Below are 24,963 nucleotides of genomic sequence, written 5' to 3'. Positions count from 1 at the left end.
AATTCATTGGTTCTCTGAGAGTGGAAGATAGGTGAAACCTGAGTGACGTTGCAGCGAACCCACATTCAGGAAGCTGATGCACGCAGATCACGGTTCTCGAAATCCTTCGAACGGTGGCATGCCATTTAAGTCGAGCGGTCCTCTCACTGAACGATCCGCCTATCATCCACTATCTCCTTCACTGTGTTGGGCAGCAGTCTCGTAACTGGTTGTACGAGCGCCGCGGTAGCGGACGATGTTACGGATGCAACCAACTGTATCTTTTCTCTTGTCTAACTGAGCGTCAGCTAATATACCTCCGTATACAAGCCAACGTAGCATTACACAACATGAATCCCAAGCACACAACGATGATATTTAAGAACACTGCGCGCGGTACGTGATAGCAACTATCCACGAAATGAATATTGCTGCGTCGAACAAGGCCCAGACGTGCGCTTTCTCGATTGCGGTACAGCAGCGCGCAAGTCTATCCAGTATTCGTGTGTCTCTCGATTCCTTAGTCGCTGTTTCGCACTTTGAAAGTCGTGCATCGCCTCGTGCCTCAGCATGAGTAGCCAGACGTACACCACACCAATCAACTCTGTCTGACTTAGCAGCAACGGCGACATTAGCAACGGCGAACTGGAGGCGGAACTCGCAACGACGCCCATGAGGGCAGCCCCGGATCATCCAGTCGACGAATAATATTTCAAAATGGAGTGAAAATGGAAATGCTGTCGCGCTTTAGCAGCCGTCATCCCTGCTTTGTTGTGTTGTCAACTACCGAAAAACGATAGAGTCCCATTCGGTGACACGGGGTTCAGCGTGCAGAATATTTGGGTCAGAAAAGTTCATGTAGACATTTGGAAATTCACAGAGGCGAAGCTGAGCGATTGCGAAGACAACACAGCGGCGAATCGCTGGTCCACGTAACATGCTCAGACAGTAACCCCGCACCTACCGTTGCAAACGACTGAATATGGCACAGAAATCGGCAAACCGCAGATGCTCTGCCCCGTCGAAATTCTCTAGCGCCAAAAGTGTTTCAACATCCGCTGGCGATAGCTGTTCGCCAAGACACGAAAGGACCTGACTAACGTCCTTCACTGAGCAAACCCCCCGGCCCTCCGGATCAAAAACGTCGAAGCAAACTTTGAGTTCATTGATCTCATCTGCACTCAGGCCAATGTCGGTGGAAATGCCGTAGACCTGTACCATCTGTTCGCTTATCGGCTTCTTCCGAGCCTTGGCTTCCTCCAGTCTCTTTTGTTTAGCAATGCGGAGAAATGTGTCCAGGGTCACGGGCCTGTCGCCCAGCTCCTTCTCCACCTTCAAAATGGACGCGTACGACCATATCTGTCCCAACATGCGAAGCATGGTGCCCAGTTGAGACACTTTAACCTTGCCGTCTCCATCGTCGTCCGTCAAACAGAAACAAAACTTGCAAAGATACTGAAATTCTGCCATCGTGACTTGCTCTCTGCACCTCGCCTGACGGAGGCCCGTACGGGTTTTGTCTTTCTGCAGATCCCTTCAACGCACACATGCGCAGAAGAAAGTGTTTCGCACCAGCAACGTCACGGAGTTCCCGGAAAAACCCCGGCAGAGAGCTCCGTTTTACCTGCGAGTGGAACCAAATAAACACAGCTGAATACTGACAGACGAACACTGTGGCGTCGACCGTAGGAGATGCTCGCGGCCTACCACTTTCCCTTTCGGCAGCTCTTTGACAAGACACGAGCCTGAGAAGTCGAATTACCCTTCCGTTCTCCTCCTTGGTGGCTCAAACTAAAAAACAATCGGCGCTGGGTAGCGAGCACTGGGTGTCCACGCCATACGCCAGCCCCTGTATTCACGCAAAGAATTGAACGGAGAGCGTCCAGGGTTTTTCTTGCTGGATGCACCAGGTCAAACAACGCACGAAAACTTGGAACTCCCGTGGAACGCGAAGAGCGCGTTGAACAAGACGCAGGGCAAAAGCCTGCAAGTGGAGGTCGCTTCCGCCTCAAATGGACAGGCGCGGCTGATCGGAAAAAAACCGAAAGTGTTGCACTTGGCAGACTAGCAACGGAAAGCCCTTTTACACGTCGCACTGGAAAGAAAATCTGGAACGTTCCCTGCCAACGTGAAGAACATGCTAGAACTACGAGACAGTTCGCCCAGGCGAACTGAAAAGAAATGCATGGCCGTGTCAACGGTCGCACGGAACCCGTGCCGCACGAAATCTGCGCTACACTCCCGGTGCACAACCGCAGTGGGCTAGAACATCCGAACGCGGAGCCGTTTCTCCAAGTGGAAGCTCAAATCTTCACTCTACGTAACTTACAAAAGATTCAGCAAGAGAACACCGTCACAGCGCTAGCGGTAAGGCATTTTCTCTTGGCGACGAACTGGCGCAGCTGGTTGCAGGTAGCCAGTCGATGCTCGCTGACCGAGGGTGGCCACTCGTTGGCTTCTTCGGCAAATCCTGTGGCATGAAACGGAGACTCTCTGGGGAGACCCTGTCAAGTGATGTTGATGAGACTTTCAGTTGTTTTGCACAAGACTAAATATCAGCACTGGCTAGTCTATCGCACGAGCTTTTTCATCTAGTCATGGCAGAGACGACCCGTTGGCGGCGCGTGAGCGCATCTGCTCGGCTCTTGGTGTCTTCACTATGCTTCAGAGGGCCGGATGTTGCGCAGTTCCGCCTTCTCAAGGAGGAAAGCGCCTTCTCCGAAACTCTCACTTTTGTGTGAAACGCCAGAAGAACAACGAACGATTGTTGTCTGTGATGGAGGATGTGAACACGGAATCCCTGTTGAAAAGCCAGGCGTTCCTCGTCGTCGTGAGCCAGTGAGACGAACGCGACAGGGAAACACAGCGCGCATGCAGGGCACTCACAATCGTGTGCGTGTCTTTTCCGCTTTGTCGTTGTCTTTCGTTCCGTTGCTACCGGGTGCACTCACAACACTTCCGATTGCTTTTTCGCTAGGTAAACGCGAGCTTCTGTTGCTGGAGAGGTGTGCTGAAGCGGTGCGTGCGCTGCTGTCTGCACCCTCGACGCCTTTGTCCATGTCGGTTTGTGGTTTTTCGTGTGTGTGTCTCTCCTCAAAGTGCCATTTCCTGTTTGCTACTGGATTTTCGTTGGAAAAGGTCTTCCGTTTCGCCTCGACATTTCCATGTGCATCTTCTGACAAACCTCTGAGTAGGGCGCTGCCCGCTGTTGGTTCTGCCCGATGTCGAGACCTATATGCGGCCTGCAGTCGAGGCTTTCTGCTTTCTGCGCTCAAACGCGGGTCGTCGCTTTTTGAAGACTCGTGGTTTACCGCCGATGGATCGCGTAGAGCGTCTGCGAACTCAAATCGACTGAAATCCAGGAAGAAGCAGTGGTTTCATCTCCACTTCCTGGACACACCGCGGGAGCCACCGCCAAATTGTCGCCGTCTCGAACGGAGTGCCGCAGCATGTTCCGCCGAGCGGAGTCCGCGGTTTGTGTCCGGCAGAACTTCGAATGAACTCCCTTGCACCGTCTCTTAGGTTTTGGCGTTTTCTCTTTCGTCGACGGCGAACCATCAGGAGTGCCTTTCTCCGCGCCTTTTTGCTGCGACCTTTTGGGCCTGTTTCCCCTAGGCACTTCCGTACCCCGCAGCGTCTCGAGCGTCGCCTGAGCGCGCCGTGCGGCATTTTCGTCATTTGTTGCTTCGAGTTCACGCGCTCTCGCCTCGTCATGGAACGCAAAGGTCTGTTTCGTCAAAATCCTTTGACGCGGCCCAGTCGAAAAAACCTACCCGCTCTCCGGAGCGCGCGCGGCCTCCTGCAAGCGTTCGGCGACGTTCTGCGCCAGGTGGCCAGCTCCCCGGGAGAGACCGAAGGCGAGGCGCAGTCGCCTGGAGTTGCAGACTCGCCCTCGTTCCCTTCAGAGAGGAGGCACCCGCCGGCTGGCCACGAGGCTGCGCCGCCTTCTGAGCGCTGCAGCATTTGCCTAGAGCCGATGCTCGCCACGGACTCTTGCATAGCTCTCGGCTGCTTCTCCAAGCGTTCCGCAGGCGCGAGCGCCGCGCCGTTCACAGCCACCTCGCGGCCGGAGAACTCTCTCGCAGACACCCCAGACGACGCCCGACCTGGTCAAGACGCAAGCCCCCATCGTCTTCACACTGTTTGCTTTCGCCAGTACGTGACGTTTTCTCTTCAGAACTGTCAAGTGCTCTCCAGTACCTCTGCGCGCGAGGACGCCTCCCCAGGCGCGGCCATTCTGCGTTGCCCTCTCGCCGACTGCAGAGCCGCTGTGCCTCAGAGCGTCATTCGCCGCCTTCTTCTCTCCTCCGGGACAGAAGACAGTGTCGAAGACAGCGACGCCGCAGCCGACCCCGGCGATGATGCGGCGCTTCATAGGTCTTGCGGAAACGCGGAAAATCCGCGCGCGAACTCAACCGGCGCGGTGCGGCTCTCGTCTGCGACTCTCGCCTCTCCTTTGTCGAAGAACCGCAGAGACACTCGAAAGAGCATCGGGAGCAAAACAGCTTCCTGGCGTCCTTCGCGCTCTGCCGCCTTCGCTGATGTGACGCTTGGTGACATCGCGGCCGCCATTTCCTCGTCCGATGCGAGCGGCGCTGCTGCAGCTGCGGGACGGGGGATTTCCGACAGCGACTCCGCTCAGAAGGAAAACCAGCCCCAGGGACTTGCTGGCACCGCGTCTCAGTCCACATACAAGACGGACAACGACGGACAGGAACTTTACCGTGTCTACCTGCAGAGAACGATTGAAGCGTACGCCGATAGCGCCGGGGACGTCGTCCGGTGTCTCGACCCTGGTGAGACTTTTTGTGTGCTGACGGGGATTTTGAGGCTTTCTCTCCGTCGCAGTCGCAGCGAGAGAACAGGACAGAATCGAGACGCCGCGAGGTCGAACTCTCGCTGCCATCTCCAGAAAAGGGGGGGCAGACGAAGGCCTTGTTCCGCAAAGGCCCCGCGGTCGGCGCATGCGTTCGGAGAGAAAAGGGCAGATGTTGCCGCAGCTTCTCGCAGGGCGGTATGGAGCGGCGCGTCCGTGGTTCAGCTTGACAGGACAGTTCGAAAGGTTTGCCTCTCTCCACAGACCATGGCTTTCTGCACCTGTCCTGCCTCCAGACTGCGGGTACGCCTTTTGGTGGCCCGTCGACGCAGAGTGGCCGAGCAACGAAGCCGAGCGCCGCGGCGGCGAACCTTGCCCAAAGTGCAAGCGCAGGTGAGACTCCCGTTCTTCACGTTGGGGAGCCTTTTGGTTTTTTTTCCGCCTTTCTCGGCCTTGCGATGAGGTGTCGAGCTGGGCCTCCACAGCCAGAAAAAACGCGCTCTCTCCAGTGAGAGGAGAAGGTTTCGTTTTTATGGTTAAGAAGTCACTTCTGCGGGATCAAGTGCCCAGTGGTGTCTGTGCTCACGGGATCGCGCTTCGTTGTTAGCCCCGACATATGTCGAGGAAATGCGCCTGTCTCTTCCCGCCACGCAGTCCCCAAGTGAACGTCCTCCCGAGACTTCTCGCCGCCCGTGTATTGTGCCAGTGCCCGCGGCAGCCTGAACAGGTCGATGGACTTCGGCGCTGTGTCCGGGAAGGATAGTCTCTCTCCATCTTCTGTGCGGCGTCGAAAAAGAAACTCCGTTCACCTCCAGGGGCTGGCCAGTTGTTGCCTCGTGTTCGTGGCTGCATCCGTCGCTCCTGGGAACTTTTTCATTTCTTCGGTTGATGGCAACTTCGGGGACTCCCCGAACCCCGAGCCCTTCCCTGTGCGTCTGAACCTGGGAGTATTGCTCCCTTTCCTACCGTGCGCCGCAGATGCTTGATTTGTGGGGCGGCTGCCCACGAAGCGGCGAGCTGCGAGGAAGCGTGGAGCTCTCAGAACTTCGCTTCGTCTCTTCGTCCGGAGACGAGAACCAAGGCAGGCCGCGCGGCGCCCGGCAAAGTGCAGAAGAAGAAACTTTCCTTCTGGCGCAACCTGCGTCGACTGGACGCTGCTTTCGAAGAATACAAGAAAGTAAGGAGAGGATGAAATGCAGAAATACTCGGTTTCGAAAGGACGCAAACTCAAGGTGCGATCAAACCTCTGTTTCAGAGAAATGCAAAAAATTGAAGGAAATTGGGGTCCATTCCCCTCAGTGAATGTCTGTGTCTCTGCAGAGACTTCTCTTTCGCCGAATCCCCGTGAGACGCGCAGACACATCTGCACCCCGGCGTTCGTGCATCCCGTTTCCAGGCTTCCACCCATGCGTTTTTCATGTTGTGATTTTTGAAAAAGCTCCAGGGAAACCCAAGAATTTCTGGCGACGTTTTGCTTGTTCTTCGAGGATAAGGCGTTTTCGTTTAGTGGTACTTCTGTTGCAGGGAACTGACCCTGTGGCACGAATGAATTCTTCTCGATTTGTGTCGGATTTGCGTTCTTTTCCGGATCCTTTCGCAGACGGAGAACCTCAGGGACTGCAGGCAATGCGGCGCGACAGTTCACCTGGAGTCGGGGTGTCACCGCATGCGCTGTCGCTGCGGCTACAAATTCTGTTACGTGTAAGTCTGACGAACGGGAGCTGCTGAACTGTGTCAGAGTTTCCGAGACACAACGTCGCGCCCGGAGCGAAGGTTTCTCCATTTGTCTTGAGTTCTTCTTCCGCGACTTCTTCGTTTCCTCCCCTCAGATGCGGAACTCCGAACGCGACATGCGGCTGCGTGGAAGTGCAGGGCCATGGCTTCTTGACTCTCGAAGAGGTGCGACAGCCTGCCTCGCACGGTCGACGCGGCGGCTCAGTGCCTCTGGAGAAACTGGCTGAAACCGCGCAAAGCACAGCCGCCTCCCTCGAGGACGCGTCGGTCTCCTCTCCAGCGTCTGCTGCGCCTCCGCGCCGCCTGCGTTCGCCACGGCCTTTCGACGTTCCTGCCGCCGAAGCCGCGTCGCCAGCGTCCAAGAGAGAAAAGAGAGAAGAAAACGCGTTCGAGGAACAGGACTCGGACACAGTTCCCGACACACAACCCCTGTCGGCCTCTGGAAGTCGAGCGGCCGCGCCGAGAGACCGCAGGCGGGCACCAGAGGCGCAGCCGAGTCTGAGTCGTGGAGAGTCTCGTGGGGGGACAGCCACGACAGAAAAAGCAGAGAAGAGAGATAAGAGAACAAGGACGAAGAAGGTGGAGGAACACAGCCAAGGGAAGACGGTCAGACGGAGGCGCAGGGCGCCGTCGGTCGAGGAAGAACATGACCGAGGCTCAGCGGCGAAAGTTGCGCGGTGCGAAGCGCCTGCGTCGAAGAAGAGTGGAAAAGGGAGCAAATGAGGAGTCAGCGGGGAGAGAGAAGAAGACATGGGAGTCCAGAGAGGAGAGCAACACTGTCTACGAGGATATGGAAAGACGACGCCTCGAGGTCCTTCCTCGAGGTGTCTAGAACAGATCTGGACTTCTTTCTCTGTGTCTGCTGGGTTCCCCACAACTGCGAGTAAAGACGTCTTCGCAACTGAGGCTGGAGTCGCCAGACTGGTCGACTGAACGCCGTGAAGCCTTCTTTTGTACAGTAGAGGGAACAGCTTTTTGCCTAGATGTCCAGCGCTGGCAAGTACACGAGGTGCTCCTGCAGTTGATTTGACCACCGGAGTGCACCTGTAATCATAGTTGGTATACATGATTTTTTTCATGCGTTCTGGAAAATGGGGAACTCGCCCCCGGCCGTTCTCGAACCTCGCGCAGGTCGAACTCCAACCGCGTCGGTCGGAAGGAAAAAAGTGACTGGAAGGCGCTGTGAGCAGCTCAGCGACCGACAGAGACGTCGATGGGAGAACTGGGGACTGAGAACCGAAAGGTCGAACACACGTTCAGATTTTCAGTTTGTTTGCGAACGAACGTTCTTGCCCGGGCGTCGCGAGAGAAGCTGTTTCGCTGAGGTTCGCGCCTCGTCAAGACGTCTCCACGCGTTTCCAGGTCGGCGACGAAATATGGGGTCGGGAAAGAGACAGTTTGCTCTGAAGTGTGGGGTGCAAGGGAACTGCGAAGAAGCCGCCTGGCGCTGACTATGCGTCTTCGTCCCCTCGACCGGTGAAGGGCCTTCCGAGGTGATCAACGGCTCACACTTTGTCCAGTTTTTCTCCAAGAGAAAAGACCAAAGGTTCGACTTGGAACGAACATCCTGAAAAAAGACGCGACACAGTCGCTCTTTCAACACCCTCAGAGGGAAGAGAAACTCACGCGACACACCTCTGGGCTGTGCAGAAACGTCGTGAGAAGCGAATCGCGACTACGTAAACCTTTCGATCGAGTGACGCCTATCTTTATATAAATGTACGCCTATCTTTCTATCCTTTTCTGCTTTTGTCTATATCTCTCTCTGTCCACGTCTTTTATCTATACTCATCTATCGATCTATACCTATCTCTGTGGCTATCTGTATCTCTCTTCTCCATTTCGACCTAAATCTGTTTTTCTGTATCTATCTCTCCGTACACAGCCACACCTGCATGGGTGTGAGACATAGGAGTAAGACTCACTTCTTCTGCGAGCAAATCACCTTCGTTTCTTTTCAGTTCGGGGAACCGTGCGGAGACTCGATGTCTCCTAGCAGTGCAGAACCGACGAAGCGAAGCATTTGCGGGATCTGTCGTAGATGAGTGGCATCTCTCGACGGGAACTTGTTTCTTTTAAAAGTCGATACACACTATACAATATATTTCAAAGCCGCCTCTTTCGGCCAGACAAACCGCAGAAGCAAGACGGGAGATACATCTCCCAACGGACGTTTTCTCACTCACTGTCAGAACAGTTTCTTTTGTTGCCGCATGCACGCTTTACTTCTGACTTCAAGGGAAAACGGAGTTTCGCTCGAAAAAACAGGGTCCGCTTCTATCAGGTGAATGGGCAACGGTCCTTTTAGATTTGCCTTTGAATAATAGAGAAATGGATGACGTATTCAACCATGGAAATGGTGTATTATGTGAGCCTGAAGCTTGAATTCCAGTTGTGGCCGGTTCTTTCGGCGTAGCATAGTCAAGGACTCCGCAGAAAAAGCTTTTTTAAGGATTTTTCTGAGATGGTACCACTCGCGTCTGAGCAGTTACTTGCTCTCGCTTTTACGGGAGAGAACCTTTCAGTTCCCCAGCACAGTTCTCAGGCATTCGAAAGAAAGAGGCCGCTGCGGAGATCGCCTCCGTTTCGAAGCAATCATCTCAGGCTGAGACTGTGGAGACAAGGACGAGCGTCGGTTCTGCGTCTGCCGCACAAGCGCGCGCGGCGCTTTTCCTCCTTGAGACGCTGGAAGCTGACAAAAAAGTTCGCTTCCTCGCTCCTCTGGAACTCCGCATCTGGAGAGATCCGAACAGTCTGCATTTCTTACGCCGTCTTCGCCCTTGAAACTACATACATCAAGACTGTCGAAAAGACACTCCCACACAAGCCTCGACAGATCTACGTTTTCTACGTTTTTAGGTCGCTCTTCAAAAGAATGTTCCGTATCGCGACTCTTCACCGACAGAGAGGCTTGCAGACGAACTCACGGTTTCGTAAAGACTCAAAAATACTACGGAAGAAGAAACCACTCTCTGCGGTAGAAAACTCGCTGGCCTCGCGACGCTCAGCAGTTCGAGCCTCTCTCGTTCTGTGGACGCAGAGCAAGGCGCTTCTTCCCCTAAAATGCGCAGAGAGACAGAGTTGGAGAAATAGGGAGACGCACCGACATCGAGATGCATACAGAGAGATGAAGGTGGACGGGGACAGACAGACGACAGTTGTTGAGAGATGTAGATACAAATCGATCGAGATAGACTGGTAAATAGAGACGCACGCGTAGATAGACTCAAACAGCTGTCGATACACAAATAAATACACCCACAGACACATTCAAACAAATCTCTTTTACAGAGGTGAAGCGATCTGTACCAGAGATCCGAGAAGATGCCGTCTGCAGGAACTACCGAAAAGTCGACTGAAACGAGAACCACAACTGCATTCACCGACTGCTATCCCTCCAGAGCAACGGCTCTGGAAAAGCGAACGGCAGGCCGCTCCGCGCAACTCGGCGCGTTCTGGAACCTCGTCAGAGCCTGTCGACTCTACGTACACACAATTGACAAGCGAAAACAACGCAAGACAGGAAAAAACGAGGAAGGAAAACTCGGCAGGCGCGGCCGCTAGAAGTCGACAGCCGAAAGGCTGGAAGAGCGAGAGACACTGTCGCCGCCACAGAGAAGAATCGAGGGAGAGAAGAGAGAGAGAAACAGACTTGTGCAGCCTGCATTCACAAGCGAGTGAACTCTCAAACTCACTCGCTCCACGAGGAACACACTCTTTCTTCCGAGACAAAGGAGAGAGGCAAAAACATTTTCCCTGGACTTTCTGCATTTTTTGTTCAAGTCTCCAAGCGACCCAATTCCCTTGAGGAACGGGGGAAATGGAGAGGCACCGAGCCAGAGACGCATATCAAGAAACGCGAGCCTGCGTCTCTCGCATTCTTCCCGAGTCTTCTCACACACACAGCGGAAAAACGAATTCTTGGAACTCGTTCCCTTTCGGAGACTTCTCGACTCGCTCCTCTTCAAAGCCTCTGGCTTGATCGCCAAGCGCTTGATCCTTCATATTCGCCGCCACAGAGATGCCGACCTTCGCACGGATCAAACGCATTTTCAAGGTAGTGCAAATGTCTCCGCAAATCACATGAAAGAAGACGCATGCGTTTCCACGATTCAGGCGGCGCTTCCTCCACGCTGGAGGCCCGACGGGCGACAGAGAAATCCAGAAAAACGGTAAATCGACGCCTTTCCGGTGTTGCCCGCGAATGTTCTTCGCCAGCATTCTTCTCGGAGTGTTCCCCCTCCAGACCTAGTGCAGCACAGACCGCGGGACCTGGCAGCAGACATTGAAGGTTTGAAGAATGATGATCACTGACGAGAAGGCGCCGACCTGCGAGCAACCGAACGACAAAATGCAGAAAAGCCGAAAAAAAACACCCTCTCAGAACCACGCGGGAAACGACTACACAAAAACATGTACACGGATACACACATATATACATATACATATACATATATATACATATGTATATGTATATGTATATGTATATGCATGTATGTATAGATATATATGGAGAAAGATGCATGTATGCAAATTTATAAACATAGGTGCGTTTCTAAGCACCTAGGAGAAGCATGTGTGAGTAGAAATGGGCAGTTTTTGCTGAGCACAGGAATTCAGTAGCTGTCTCGTAGTCCAAACGTTTCAAAACTTAAAATGCCTAGACTGTGAGTGTTTCAAGGATTATCTATTCCTATTTTTCGACAGAAATGATCTGCCTGTATTCGTATACACGTATGCGTACACGAATTTAAAATTGCACATATAGATGTATAAATCCATATATCCACATATATATGTATATATATATCCATATATATATACATATACATATATATATATATATATATATATGGAGAAGCAGGTCGACTTTTATCGAGAGACAGTGCAAGTAAGACGACACCCTTTTCGCTTTTTTGACTTACGCAAGTCACGCCGAGAAGGAAGACCATGAGCAGACTTCGTGTGAACGGACGGTAGTAGAGGTTTCCGATTCCCGCGTAGAAAATAATTGACGGCAGCGCGCTGCGGACAGGAGACGCATGCAGACGAGTGGAACTCGGACGGAGACGACCAGACGCAGACACGCAAAAACAGAGGGCGCCTGCACAAAGTCGCCTCTCTGCGTCTCTCTCTTCTTTTTTTTGCCGCTTTATCTCTATTTCTCTCGCTGTCTCGATTCTCGTTTATCTCTCTGTCCATCTCGATTTTGGCTGTATCTATGTGTGTCTGTCTCTGGCGAGTTGTCGCACGCATTGCGGCCGATCTTTGGTGGACATGAGAGCAGCCCCCGCAGTTTGTTCGTTTTTTTCACCTCATGAGGAGGGTGGAGAAGAAGCCGCCCAAGAGGCCGACGACGTCTGCCGCTTTGTCCAAGACGAGCGCCAGAAGCAGGACGGGCAGCAGACATGCAGCGACGCAAACTTTCCTGTTCTCCAAAACTCTCCCCATCAGCAGCAGCAATTCACCACCCCGTCTCCCTTGTCCTTCTCTTTCCTCTCGTTCTTCTCTCTCTTCTCTCGCTTCGCGGTCCCCACTAGGTTCTTCCTCCAGTGCGAGGAAACGCGTTCTCGTTTCGCGGCTTTCACATGCGTCTTGGCAGCCTCCCGAGCCGCTGTCCACCGAGCGAGAAGACGCTGAACTGCTTCCTTCGCAGCGAGAGGCCTGCGTCGCCGTCACGACAGACCGCTCCTCTCCCGACCTCTCCTCCTCCCTCTCCTCCTCCGCTTGGCTTCCTTCTCGGTCCCCCGCACTGCGCTCGCTGTCGGCATGCAGGCGGCTTCGGTCTCTGTTCCGAGCGCCGGCGTCTGCTTGTTCCGGCTGGACTTCGCCGGGGGACTCTACGCCTTCGCCGCAGCCGCGCGTCGCCTCCCCTGCTTCCGCTCCACCGTATTCCGCGTCGCCGAGTCCGCCTTCCTTCTCGAACGCCAGCGACACAGTGACTCGCACCAGGCCGTCTGTGCGCTCTGCATGCAACAGAGGCGCGACCAAGCTGCGTCTCCGAGGCGCTTCGCCGAGGGCCGCGCGCGCGGCTCTGCGTGGAGCCGGCGCGAGGCTTCGCAGCAAGCTGAACATCGAATCGACCGTCGGTATGAGGGTCAACGGCACTCCGAGAACCATCGAAAAAGACAAAAGCAACGTGCAGACATGCATCAGCTGGTCTTCAGAACTGTAGTTCAACATAAAGTTCTGCTTCGTGACGCCGCGGAAGGACAAGTACCCGAGCGTCGCAATCGGGGTGTACAGACAGTACTCGAGGAGCGCCGCCCGCAGAGACACCTGAGAGGCATCCAAGACAACCAGACAAGACCCACAGACATCGAAGCAGTCCTCCCTACACACAAACATGCAAACATATACACACATATACACATATAAATGCGTATATGCATATACATACAGATATATGCATATACATACACATATAAATGCATATATATGCATATATATGTGTATATATGACGACAAATAGAGAGATGACGACAGCGCTTGTGCATATTTGCAAAGACGCAAGGTCACTCCTAGAAACAGAGAACTCCCCTTGTGCGTGAAAGGGAGAGTTTAGCTTCAGTTGTTTTCTTGCTGATTTTGCATGCCTTGTGCCTTATCTGTCTGCGACTCCCTGAGTGTAGCCGGCCCACTGTTCTGCCTGGAGCTCAAAATTGAACTCACAGATATTCATATCCACATGTATTGACACACATATATACACATACATTCATGCATACAACTACATACACACACATATATATATATATATATGCATATGCATGTGTATGGATGCATGCATGTATGTATGCATGTGCATGTATGTATGTATATGTATGTATGCATGTGTATGTATGTATGCATGCAAATGATTTAAATGATTTCGAGATGGGAGACTTGCGTGCATGCGTTGTGCCACAAGGGAGCGGTTTCGCGTCCAGTGCTTTCAGAGAGATTCCATGCGAGACATCTGCCAGCAGCCCCTCGGAAGAATCTCCGGATAAACGGGTGATTCCTAAAAAATAATATCGACTGTCTCCGGTGGCGTCTCTTGGGAACTCGGTCGATGTCCATGTGGAGGACGATGAAGGTGCACTGATTCCTGCGTGAGTCGAACTTTTTTCTCGATTTAAGTTCATGTCGCAAGAAGAGTCGCGCGCACTGAATCGCTCCGCAGAAACGCCACAGTGAGTGCCTCACCTTGTACACCCGCGGATCTGTCGGATTTTGCAGCTCTCGGCCTATTGGACAGACGTTGATGTGCTGTACGTACACCCCACAGAAAAAGACGGATGGACGCTTCGACTCCTCAGCCTCGTGACTTTATTCTCTCTACGAAAGTCTCGAATGCGCCTTCACATTTCTGCACACAGCTGAACACCGAAACCTATACGCGCATACCTCTCTCGACAGACCTACGCAAAACCCCGCAGATACACACTTTCACCTGCATTCTACTGACTTGTGTAGACGTAAGATACACACATATGAATTTTTCAATACACCTGCAACCATAAATAAATATATATATATATATATATATATATATTGAGAAGATACGCGCATATCAATCTGTGACGCATACGTGCTCGTGCGTCTATGCCCACATATCTATATATACATCTATTTATACAGATTTACATTCACAGATGCAGAGACAAAAGCTGCAGAGAGAGAAGGTGAAAACCTCACTACAGGGTTTGTAGCGAGCACTCAAAGACGACCCGAGGCAGCACAACGCATGCGGCGACGAAACGGCTTATAGTCGAGTAAGGATTGAGCTCGTGCGGGCCTTTGAGTCGCCGAGACAAGGCGGCAGCTTCGGGAGACACCGCGAGCAGCGAGGACTTGCTTGAAATCGAGAGAGGCAAAGTCCAGCTGCTTCGAACGCAGAACAGGGAAACGGACGAGGACTAACTTGCATGAATGCGAAGAGGAAAACGTTGAACGACTTGAAGAAATTCCAATTCAGATTGACCAAGCGAATCGGCGCGGTCTGTTCCCTCAGCAAGTGCAGCGAACGATAGACGACGCAGGAGAGAGAAAACAGCAGCGCGCAAACTGGAAAGAACGCAAAGTGGCGCAGAGCCGACAGTCTCGGCTGTACAGACAGCGGGAAAATCACTACCTGAAGGCGCAGAACCCAGCAACAGGAAATGTGAAAAAGAGAAAGACTCGAAATCTTTAGAGGAAAGAAAAGGAAGCAAATGCGAAGGAGGAAGCGACAAAAGTCGAGGCCATAAATATGCGGTGGAACGCCTCCTCAGCTGCGCCAAGAGAAACGCACACTCGGCACATTCGTCGAGACAGACGGATGGATGAAAAATCACTTTTTTTCTGAACTGTGAGAAGAATTTTGCGCAACAAAGCGTAGATTCGCTGGGCCGCCTCTCTTTCGCCGAAGTCTCCACACACACCCTACACCTCTCTGCTCACAGTTCTTTGTCGATTTCCACTGCTTCCCGCGTCACATTTTCAGGTCCTTTTCTCCCCTATCTTCCGCTCTTTCAGCCTCTTCCTTCTTCTACGATTCTTCGGTTCATCTTCGCCTTCCCTCTTCTCTCTTTTCTGCTTCTTCTTAGTCCCTTTTTCTTTCTCCGTGTCTCTCCTCTTTCTTCATCGTGTTTCTCTTCTCTCCTCTCATCTTCTACTTTCCTTCTTCTCCTCTTTCGTCCTCTCTCGCCTGCCTGTCCCTGTTCTTCTTCTTCTCTTTCTTCGTCTTCCTCTTCTTCTTTTTTCGTTACCATGCTGGCGCAGAGGAGGGCAGCGCGGTGGTCTGTAGCGCGCGGAAAGAGCTGGAGGTTCTCCAGAGAGGCTGGGAGGAAGTCTCCGAGGAAGACGAGGAAGGAGAGACAGACGCCGAGGCCGTTTAGAACGATGATCGCATCGACAGCCCTTCTGGGCAGGCGCGGCGACGCACGGTGCGCGAGTTCTGCGTAGGTGGAACTGCCGAAGAACTTCGACGAGGCCATCAAAATGTACGTGGTGAAAAAAGATACGAATGTGTGCATGCAGAGCAGACTCAAGCCGATCAACAGGCCAGTCTCCTGCATCGCGTACGGCGTCGCCAAAACTCCTGAAAAGAGGACAGAGGGAGAAGCCGAGACTGGAGCATGCGGCAGACGCGCGACGAGGTCAAGCGTGAGCGACGGGCAGACAGAAAAGAGTGAGCAGAAGAAGAGAGCGAGGAGGAGAGAAGAGAAGGGCAGAGAGGAGGAGAGATAACGAGACAGCGGAAGAGAGGTGATGAGAGAAGAGAGATGAGAAGAGAAAGAAAACGGATGAGGAGATAAACGATTAGGAAAGAAAGAAGCGACAGCTAACGGAGGCAGAGACGAGTGGAGAGAGAGAGAGAGGATAACGGACGCGAGAGAGAAAAACGACACAGAAGAGAGAGGAGAGAGACAGCGGCGAACAGAGGTGAAGGGGAAGGGAGACGAGACAAAAGAAGAGAGAGAGATATGCTAGAGGATAGACGGAAATGCGATACAAGAGAAGAGAGAGAGGCAAACAGAGGGAGGAAGAGGATAAAAAAAAAGAGACAAGAGAAAAGAGGAAGGCGAAAGAGGTGGGGAAGGATACGGAGACGAGAGAGGAGACGAGAGAGGAGAGGAGAAGAGAGAGAATGAGAGCAGCGAAGAGAGAGTAGATTAGAGGGGAAAAACAGAGAAGCAAGCGAAGAAACAGAAGAGATCGAACATATTTTCATAAGCGGGGAAACGGAGACGATGGCAGCAGTCTCTATATGTTTATATTGATGTACACATTTTCAAATCTTTTCCCTTGCATATACATATATATACATATATATATATACATACATAATATCTGCATGTCCAGCTCTTCACATAGGTTTTTACTTTAAGTATTTTTGAGGCGGAAGCCAGTTGGTTTCCAGGAACCGGGAGCGGCTGCTGCATGCGTCTGAGGCGCTGCGGTAGCCACCGGGACTGTCTGGCTCACCTGCGCCCAAGCAGGAGGAAGCCAGCGTGAGGACCGATCCTCTGAGAGAGCCGCGCGCGATCGGCGAGAAAGCTCTCGTCTGCCAAGGCACAAAGGCCGGCGACGCTTCTTCTCCCGCAGCGACAGGCCGGAGGATCGGCTCTTGCCTGCTGTCTGTCTGAGCGCGGTCCATTTTCTCTGCACTCGCCTCGCAGGTTGGAAACCAGGGAGAGGAAGCGGAGGGAAACGGACGCGGAGGGTGAGACGGAGAAGAAGAAGAAGCAGACGAAGAAGACGAAGAAGAAGACGGTGGAGAAGAAGAAGATGGTGGACGCGAGTCACTGGGCGGCTGGGCAGTGGACAAAGAAGAAGGCCTCTGCGTTCCTCCCTTTTTTCGGGAGGCGTCGAACGCACCCTCACGCATCCTGCGCGAGCTCTTTTAGAGCCTGGGCCGAGGCGAGAAAAGGAGACAGGTCTACATCAGAGGACGAGGCAGTAGGAAGCCGCCTTCTTCGCCTCCTTGCGTCTCTTTTCTTCTTTAGAGGAAACCGAAAGGCCGGAGACGCACACTCTCAGACCGGCTGGAGAGACGGCGGGAGGGGAAGACTGCCTTCGTCGACGAAGAGCGCGGAAGACATGCGCGAGGGAAACCAAGGAAACGCTCGAGAAATCTGGAACGGACAACCTGGAGCAGGAGCAGGACAAGCCGCGCCGCAAGGAAGCAGGCGCCGCTCGACTCCCTGTTTCTTGGCCGCCAGACTCTCGAGCGGAGAGAGTCTTCGACCGCGGACAGGCCTTCAGACACACGCTGGAGAAAAGGGAGAAGACAAAGGCTCAGGAGAGAAGACGGTGAGGAAGCAGAAGACAGAAGCAGTTGAAGAAAAAGGCAATTAAGGCCGTAGACATGTCTGCGGAGGGCGCGCGCCGCGGGGACGGAACGGAGCTGCTGTCGCAACAGCCGACGACGGCTTCTCTGCTGTGCCGCGCACAATCACCAAAGAGACTCTGAGCATTCGCGAGCCGCGACGCGGCCGCTTTGGAGTATTGGCCGGAAATTCGCCTCGAAAAACGGGGAAAGGTCTGTAGAGAAAACGAGAGAACTCGAGGGAGAGACTCGCTTCCGCGCCGAGCTCGCTGTCGGACTCGGGCAGGAAAGAGAGTGTAGCGACAAAGCGCATGCACAGAAGACAACGCGCAGCTGCCGCTGAACTTTTTTTCGGACGTTTTCTCTGGAAAAACGGTGCTCTTGCTGCTGGCCTCCTTCTCGGACGCCTTGGAACGCCGCCAAACCTCTGACGCCTCTCTCCTTTCTCAATCCGCCGGCGTCCACTTCCCTCGTGCCCACACCGTTTTTTCTCGCGTTCGTCCTTCGCTGTCTTCCTCCTTTCTGGCGCGGTCGAAAAAACTATCCCCCGCCTTCTGTCCTCTTCGGAAGCGTTCCATCCCCCTCACCTTGCCGATTTGCCTTCTTCTTCTCGTCGCGCGCCGTTCTCCGCGCTTCTGTCGCCTGCAGCTCGTTCGCCGCCTTCGCAGAGCGAAGGCGTCACAACGTCCTCTGTCTCTGGACTGCAGACGCCGCGGCGGCGAGGAGGCTGGCGCTGCTCGAAAAGACATGTCTCGTTACTAGAGTCGTTCAGGAAGGTCGCGACCTGTGCGTCTGCGGGGGAACTTTGGCCTTCCCGCGCCTCCGCCTCGGACGTCTGTGCTGAGAACCAGCTTCCCCAACTCTGGAAAGAATCGCGAAAAAAATGGAGGACTTGATCTTCCACATGTTCTTCGTTGTTCCCCTCACGCGATGGGTCACCAGTCCAGGTACAAAGAAAACAACACCTTCTTCCTCCTTTTCTTCTCTCCGTCTTCTTCTCTCTCTTCTCTCTTCTCTCTCTCTTCTCTCTCCGTCTTCCTCTCTCTTCTCTCTCTTCTTTTTCTTTTCTCTGTTTTTCCCTCGCTTCTTCTCTTCTTGTTTCTTGCCTCTTCTGCTTCTCGCGCATCTCTCCCTGCTGACAGAAACGACTGCTTGCATGCGCCTGGCTTTTGCTCGTATCTCTGCTGCACCTGCTTTGACATGACAACTTCTTTGTACCTCATGCTCCACTGGTGGACATGTCCACCTGATCGGCGCCTTGCCTGTATCCGCGCTTCTCGATCTGCCTTCCCCCTTTGCTGTGCAGGTCCCTCTCTCGCGCGCTCTCTATATATGTATATGTATGTATACAAATATAATATATATATATATATATTTGTATATATGCACAAATATGTATATATATATACAAATATGTAATATATATATATATATATATATATATATATATATGTCTATTTCTGTGTATTTCAAGTCTGCACGCATGTTAAGTGTGTTTGCATGAATTCGTCGTTTCCTCTCCTCCACATGTTGTTCAACTAGCTTTGCTTTTGATCTATGGTCTCTCTGTGTTTCGATCTCTGACGAGTTTCCATCTTTTGTCTTGTCTTTTCGGATTCAAAATGCCTCGCATCCTTTGCATGTTTTCCTTTTCAGAACGGTCGTGGAACAAAAGGTCGAACAGAAATGGTAGGCTACATTCAACACAACTTCTCTTCTATATCTCTTGCTCTCTCTTCTCTTGTTCCTTCCCTTCGTATTCTTTCTCTTCTTGTTCTCTCTCTCGTTTTTCTTCCTTTCTTCTGTCGGTCGTCGCGCTCTTCTGCGGCGCGAATCAAAACGGTTTTCGCCTTCGCATAGTGTCCGTCAGGATTTTTGAAAGTTTTTTTCTGACCTGTTTCCTGCCAGGCATCTTCTTGGCGGTGCTCGCTCTCTTCTGTATCGGCGTCATCCAGGTAGGCCTCACCATTCTTCCAAAATCGAGGGAACGCAAGGAATAAGCCAAATCTAGAAGAACGGCTGGGGCAGGTGCATCTCAAGCGTCCTCGGCCAGCATGTTCAAATCGCGTTTTTCTTGTTTCTGTTCCCTCGCCATACACCAAGCTTCGGAATCCTATTTGTACAACTGCCTGAAAGTCTGCCTATCCATGTCATCTGCGCGTCTTTCTCTGTATGTTTGCATACGTCTCTGATGATAGTGCACAAGCCTCTTTCGATATACATACAAATATGCATATTCATTCCTCGTATATGTATATATATATCTATGTATCTGCGTATATATATATATACATATATATGTACATATATGTATATATACATGTATCTGTATGCATATATATATATATATATATTTATGTGTGTGTACATTTATATCTGTGTCGCACTTTATATCGGGGGGGTGTCGCCTCAAGGCCATCGCGGAGAAGGAGTTAGTGGCGTTGTTTGAATCGTTTTTTTTGTTCCTTTTTCCGCAACTACTGTTTTCGACGGTTGACATGTTCATCGAAATTTCCTCTTCGTTCTGTTGTGTTTTTTTCAGTCTGGTCGAGATGGGGAAAACTACTTTGAAACCTTGAACGTTCCTCCCAACGCCTCTCCGAAAGTCGTCGCCGGCGCCTATCGTAAACTGTCGCTCCAGTATCACCCGGTGAGTTCTCTCTCCTGCGTTCAGTTTGCTTGCTTTTCAAAGCTTTTTGTCTCCGTTCTCTGCCGTCCTTTCTCGTCTTCCTCCTCTCTCCCTTCTCTTCTTCCTTTTCTTTTTTGTTTCTTCTTCCTTTTCTTTTTTGTTTCATCTTCCTTTGCTTTTTCGTTTCTTCTCTCTGCGCTTTTTCTCGAGTCCTCATGCATGCCATGGGTGCCTTCCGCGTCGTTTGGCGACCTGTGATGAAGGCCTCCTTTGTCTCTTTTCAGGACAAGAATCCACATCCGGACGCCAAGGAAATCTTTGAAAAAATTCGAGAGGTCAGCTTTTCTCCTCGAGCTTTGAGCCTCGTTAGTGTTTCTACTTCCTTGTCTCTCTTCTCTGGTCTTTTCTCCTCGATTCCTTTTCACCGGCGCCCTGCTGCGTCCTCTTGCGTCTTCTGAAAGCACAGCTCTCTCCTGGGTACGCGGCAGGCACCTACTTTCTTCCTTTTCTTCCTTTCCGGCGTTTCTTCGTTTTTCGTTCTCTGCTGTTCTCCAGTGTCGTCTTCGCTCTTGGCTCCGCTCCGTTTGACGGGACTGCTCAGGTCGAAGCAACAACTGGAAGTCGCGAATCCTTCCTTCGGTGGGTTGTCCTGTTTTTGTCAAGGCGCAAGAGGTACTGGGAAACGAGAAGCGGAGGAACTCTTACTGTCGATTCGGAGACTACAGCAAAGATGGAGATGTCGACGAAGATCAATTTTACGACATCCTCTTTGTCGCCGTTCTTCAGTTCCTTGTGCCTTTCCTCTTCGCCTACTTGTACACCTACGGCGACGACTCTGTTCAGTCGAGGAAGGTCAGTCGTTTGCGAAGAAAGTCTTCCGCTTCATTCTCTCTTTCGTATCTTTTCTCTTTGTTCCTTCATGTTCCCTGCTCGGCTCTCTGTCTTCCGTTTTTCTCTCTCTGTTCTCCTGCCCTCTGTCTTCTCTACGTCTCTTTCTATCATACACTCTCTTCTCTCTCTCCTTCTCTTCTTCCCTCTTTTCTCTCTTCATCTTCTTTTTTTCTGCCTCTCTTTTCTTCTTTTGTCTGTTGCTTCACAGTTGTCTCTCTGCCCCTGGGGATAGTATACTGAAAGTTGGACTGCTGGTTTAGATCTTGAAGAAGGCTTTTGGCAACCGGATCCAAGTTCTGTTATGCTCTCCATGACCATCCTGCTAGGCGCATGAAGCATGGTGGAATCCAGCGAGTCGCTCTCTCGCGTTTGCGCTGAAGTGCGTCTTCCCCGTAAATCTCTCTTTGCGCGTCCTCCGATTCCCCCTCTCTCGCCTGTCTCTCTCCCTTGCATTCGTTTTCTTCTTTTTCCTCCTCAGATCTTCGGATGTTACGCGGCGATGAATTTCTCGCTGGAGCTGCTGTTGCGTTTCGACGAGTCTGCCCTGGAGATTCTCTCCTTCCTCCCGGCCGTGGGGACTTTGCTGCCTTTCGAAAAAGTTCGCATTCTTCACACATGGATGCCCATCGTCCTCAACGGTCTCCTCTTGCTCGGCTCCGAGCTCGCCGACGTCGAAGACGACCTTCTCGACGAGACCTCTCGCCGAGTTCTGGACTCGAATATCGACGCTCTGTCCTGGTACGAACAGCGCCGCGAGCAAAAGACCGTTCAACTGCATGACGCAACGTCTTTACTTTTTGTCGCACGGCAGTTCCGTTCGGACTGACGAAAGGGATCCCCGATCCGACGATGAACGTCTCAAAAGTTTTTCCAGCTTTAAAAAAAGGGGTTGGACCCTCTAGTGTGTCAGGTGGGCAGCAGCCTGGAACGCTGCGGGCGTTCAGCCGAAAAGACGTTGAATTCCCTCTGGCGGCAAGCGCATTTTATGTCGCGTTGTTTGGGACGTCAAGACGCTGCGAAGACCTCGGAAAATTCGAGAAGAACCTTCAAGTGCACAGTCTCGCAGCCTTTTTCCACTTCCACGCTGCGACCGCTTTTTTCCGAGGGCGTTTCACCTTTTTGTGTAGAGAGGAATCCACAGCCAGGTCAGATAAACAGGAGGCGACAAACGGCTTGTTGCACGTGTTCTTTTTTCCGGAGACCCTGTTCCTGTGAAGTCTTCAAGAAATCGAGAGCAGTTGCTTTGGTGACGAGGCGCCGCGAATGGAAAACGCGCAGGCGAACACCGGAGCCTTGGCGGCGGGGGAAGTTGTCGACCGCGCCTTTTCTGTTTGCGGGGAGTCTCACAGGCCGTTTTTGAGGATCGTCTTGCTTCACACTGGAAAAAGGGCATCCGTTGCGCTTCGCTCTGACTCTTTGAAAGAACGCGGGGGGAGTAGTTCTCTCCGAGACAGGTTTTTTTTAGAAGCGTTTGCTGGGCAGGAGTTTCTGCGAGTCTGACTCTCGGTCCCTCGCGAAAAAGGAGGGAGTGACTTCCGCGCAGAGAGGAAAAGAGGCTGCGTTTGCGCGAAAGAAGTTTTTCGGAGCTGTTACACAGAAGAAGCTTGCACTTGTCTAAGTGAGGGAGAAAATGGACGTCGCAAGAAGCGCGGCAGCAGAGCAGAGCCGCTGAAAGGCACTTGGTGCAGTGAACGGGAGTTCATGGAAACTGACCAAAATGCCTTTTTAGTCGGGGAGACAGAAGATTTGTGAAATCCGTAGGAAACCGAGTGTTCCCCCTGTGCAACGGAGAGTGTGAGGGAAGACGTGGAAGTCCCCGCTTTGTCGCGAAGTTCAGCGACGCAGGGAGTTTCCTCTGCTTCGCTGCAGCTCGGCGCGGGAGTCGCCAGGTTCCGCTTTCTCTTCTGTGCGCGTTCTCTGTTTCTTCAGCATGGAGAAATTCCTGCATGCAGCCGAAATGTACATTCTCAAGGCGGGGAAACTCGAGATCGAGAGCAAGTGGGTGAAGGCGGACGCGGCGGCAGACTCGCACCCCACCGAGGAAGAGAGTCACCTCATCTCGGCCTTCCGTTCGCTCCGCGCGGCCGGATCGGGGTCGACTGTCTCCTCCGTTCCCTCGGTCTCCTCTGGCGAGAAGACAGGCGAAGAGAAGTCGGCTGAGAAAGAGCGAGAGATTCGAGCGCGACTCGCCGCGCTGGGGTACACTGAAACTCGGCACTATGTGAAGCCGTGGAGACTGAATCCTGCTGTTGTTTCCGAGGAGTCTCCTGACTTGTGGGCTGCTGTGATGAAGGAAGAGGTGAAGAACTGGGTACGCAACCTGAACAAAAATGGAGAGAAAAGAAGCAAAAAAAAACGAGAGACGAGAGGCACAAACCGAGTGAAGGAAAAAAACCTCGAAGAAAAGAGACAGAGAAACTGGCACGCGCGGGAGACGTCTGAGCGGGAATTCGCGAGACAGAACAGAATGGATGGAAGAACGGTGGAGGAAGAGCGAAAAAAAGAGCTCAAGAGAAAAAAGACAGGAAGGAAGGAGAGAAGCCGACGCACGGAGGAGTCAAACGTCAGTCGCTCGAGCGCGGGAGTTGCTTTGAGTGATCTCTCTCTTGACTCAGAGAATCTCTAGACTTCCGAGTCTGGAAGAACTCAAACGCACTTGAAGTCGGGATGCTTCTCGAGAAAAGATGGAGAAGACGAAAAGTGAAGCTTTTTGAAAAGATTCTAAACTCTTTTCATTTGAAAAAGTTTAAGTCTGAAACGGGTCTGTTTCATCTATTTGTGCGGGAAGCTTCTGTGGCCGCGGCGAAGCCAGGTCCAAAGATTTGCATCGAAAAAGATCTTCTTCTCTTCAGCGCGGATGGAGAAAGCTGCTTGTGTGTGTTTCGTGATGCGGATGAAAATGTCCGTTCTAGCATGATGCAAATCACAAGAGTTTTCCTCTTTTTTCTGCAGCCTGAAGACCTCACGATGGACGACCTCGCGAAGAGGGAAGGATGCACTGAACGCGGCTGGGATCCTCATCACGAGGCAATCGCGAAGCTCCTCGATGAGGCGGTGAGACAGGAAACTTAACAGAAACGCTTCTCCTTTCTGTCTCTCTCTGTCGTGCTCGCTTTTTTTCTCTCTCTGTCGCGTTCTCCTTTTCTCTCCCGCGGTGAATTTTGCGCGACCTCTCTGTGCGTCTGTCTGCTTCGCGCATGCAGGACGAAGAGGATGAGAAGACCGGCCGGGGCATCTCTGTGGGGACGATTATTTTCTTCGCTTCTCTCTTTCTTCGCTGGTACACTGGCGGGAGTTAGAGCACCCTTCGACGCAGAGCTTCCTCGCGCCTCGCGGACACAACGACACCGCTATCTCCCTGTCTGTATATGTATGTATATATATATATATATGTACGTATATTTATGTGTGCACGATTCATGCGTATCTATAGATCTGCATGTTTATACACCATCGGTCTGTGTATAGAGAGATAGCTAGAAAAATAACTATGTCTACGCTGTTCACCCATGTATCTATCTATCTATCTATATATATATATATATATATTCAAACCTCTATCTTCACTTCTTAAGTGCATGAATTTATTCGACGCACACGGACATGCATATATATATATATATGTATATATATATATGTATATATATATATATGTATAGGTATATATACAACTGTAGATATGTCGATTTGTTTGCAGTGTAGATTTCGCGTCGCGCATGCATCTCGATCCGTGCGTGGATGCTGGCAGGTGTCAGTTTTTATCTTTTCTCGCCGATTTTTCTCGCGCGTCCTGTTGCGCCGTTTTTGCCATTCTTTGCTGCCTCGAGGGACGTTCTGCTCCAGTCCAGAGGGGCACAGAACCTCAATTTGAATTTCGCCTCAAATTCTCGCACAGCGCCAAGAGAACGCGCCTCACAAAAACGAACTCCTTCTCGAAACCCGTCTCTCAAGTCCTTTGCCCATCTACACATATATATATATATATATTTACATATGTATATGTATCCCTATGAATTCCTCTTTAAATGCATAACAATACGCAGACGCATATATCTACCTTAAGATATCTATATATATATATATATTAATATGGGTGAGTACATGCATTTGCGTATGCAG

General features: G+C 51.9%; 4 protein-coding genes across 4 annotated transcripts; 2 read left to right on the top strand and 2 right to left on the bottom strand.

The window, feature by feature from the left end:
• Positions 1-94: 94 nt before the first annotated feature.
• TGME49_226040 (EF hand domain-containing protein) lies at positions 95-3,124 on the bottom strand. Its single transcript, XM_002366226.2, has one exon. It carries the CDS (start codon positions 1,447-1,449, stop codon positions 940-942), a length of 510 nt encoding a protein of 169 aa, XP_002366267.1. The 5' UTR covers positions 1,450-3,124; the 3' UTR covers positions 95-939.
• On the top strand, positions 2,911-8,223 carry TGME49_226050 (hypothetical protein). The gene is made up of 5 exons (XM_002366227.2): positions 2,911-4,775; positions 5,092-5,188; positions 5,774-5,972; positions 6,396-6,496; positions 6,625-8,223. Exons 1-5 carry the CDS (start codon positions 3,476-3,478, stop codon positions 7,250-7,252), a joined length of 2,325 nt encoding a protein of 774 aa, XP_002366268.2. The 5' UTR covers positions 2,911-3,475; the 3' UTR covers positions 7,253-8,223.
• Positions 8,224-8,269: 46 nt separating this feature from the next.
• Positions 8,270-17,765, bottom strand: TGME49_226060 (transmembrane amino acid transporter protein). The gene is made up of 7 exons (XM_002366228.2): positions 16,481-17,765; positions 15,262-15,593; positions 14,436-14,645; positions 13,718-13,780; positions 11,844-12,808; positions 11,455-11,554; positions 8,270-10,858 (listed from the first exon to the last, which is right to left on the bottom strand). Exons 1-7 carry the CDS (start codon positions 16,881-16,883, stop codon positions 10,778-10,780), a joined length of 2,154 nt encoding a protein of 717 aa, XP_002366269.1. The 5' UTR covers positions 16,884-17,765; the 3' UTR covers positions 8,270-10,777.
• On the top strand, positions 17,524-24,743 carry TGME49_226068 (DnaJ domain-containing protein). The gene is made up of 10 exons (XM_018780125.1): positions 17,524-18,271; positions 18,981-19,013; positions 19,233-19,279; positions 19,867-19,974; positions 20,238-20,288; positions 20,617-20,805; positions 21,323-21,582; positions 22,774-23,155; positions 23,797-23,898; positions 24,048-24,743. Exons 1-10 carry the CDS (start codon positions 18,208-18,210, stop codon positions 24,141-24,143), a joined length of 1,332 nt encoding a protein of 443 aa, XP_018636020.1. The 5' UTR covers positions 17,524-18,207; the 3' UTR covers positions 24,144-24,743.
• Positions 24,744-24,963: the final 220 nt, after the last annotated feature.

Source organism: Toxoplasma gondii, chromosome X (genome assembly GCF_000006565.2).
Source record: "Toxoplasma gondii ME49 chromosome X, whole genome shotgun sequence".
NCBI lineage: Eukaryota > Apicomplexa > Conoidasida > Eucoccidiorida > Sarcocystidae > Toxoplasma > Toxoplasma gondii.
Note: the sequence above shows the minus strand (reverse complement) of the source record. Positions and strands in the feature narration are given on the sequence as shown.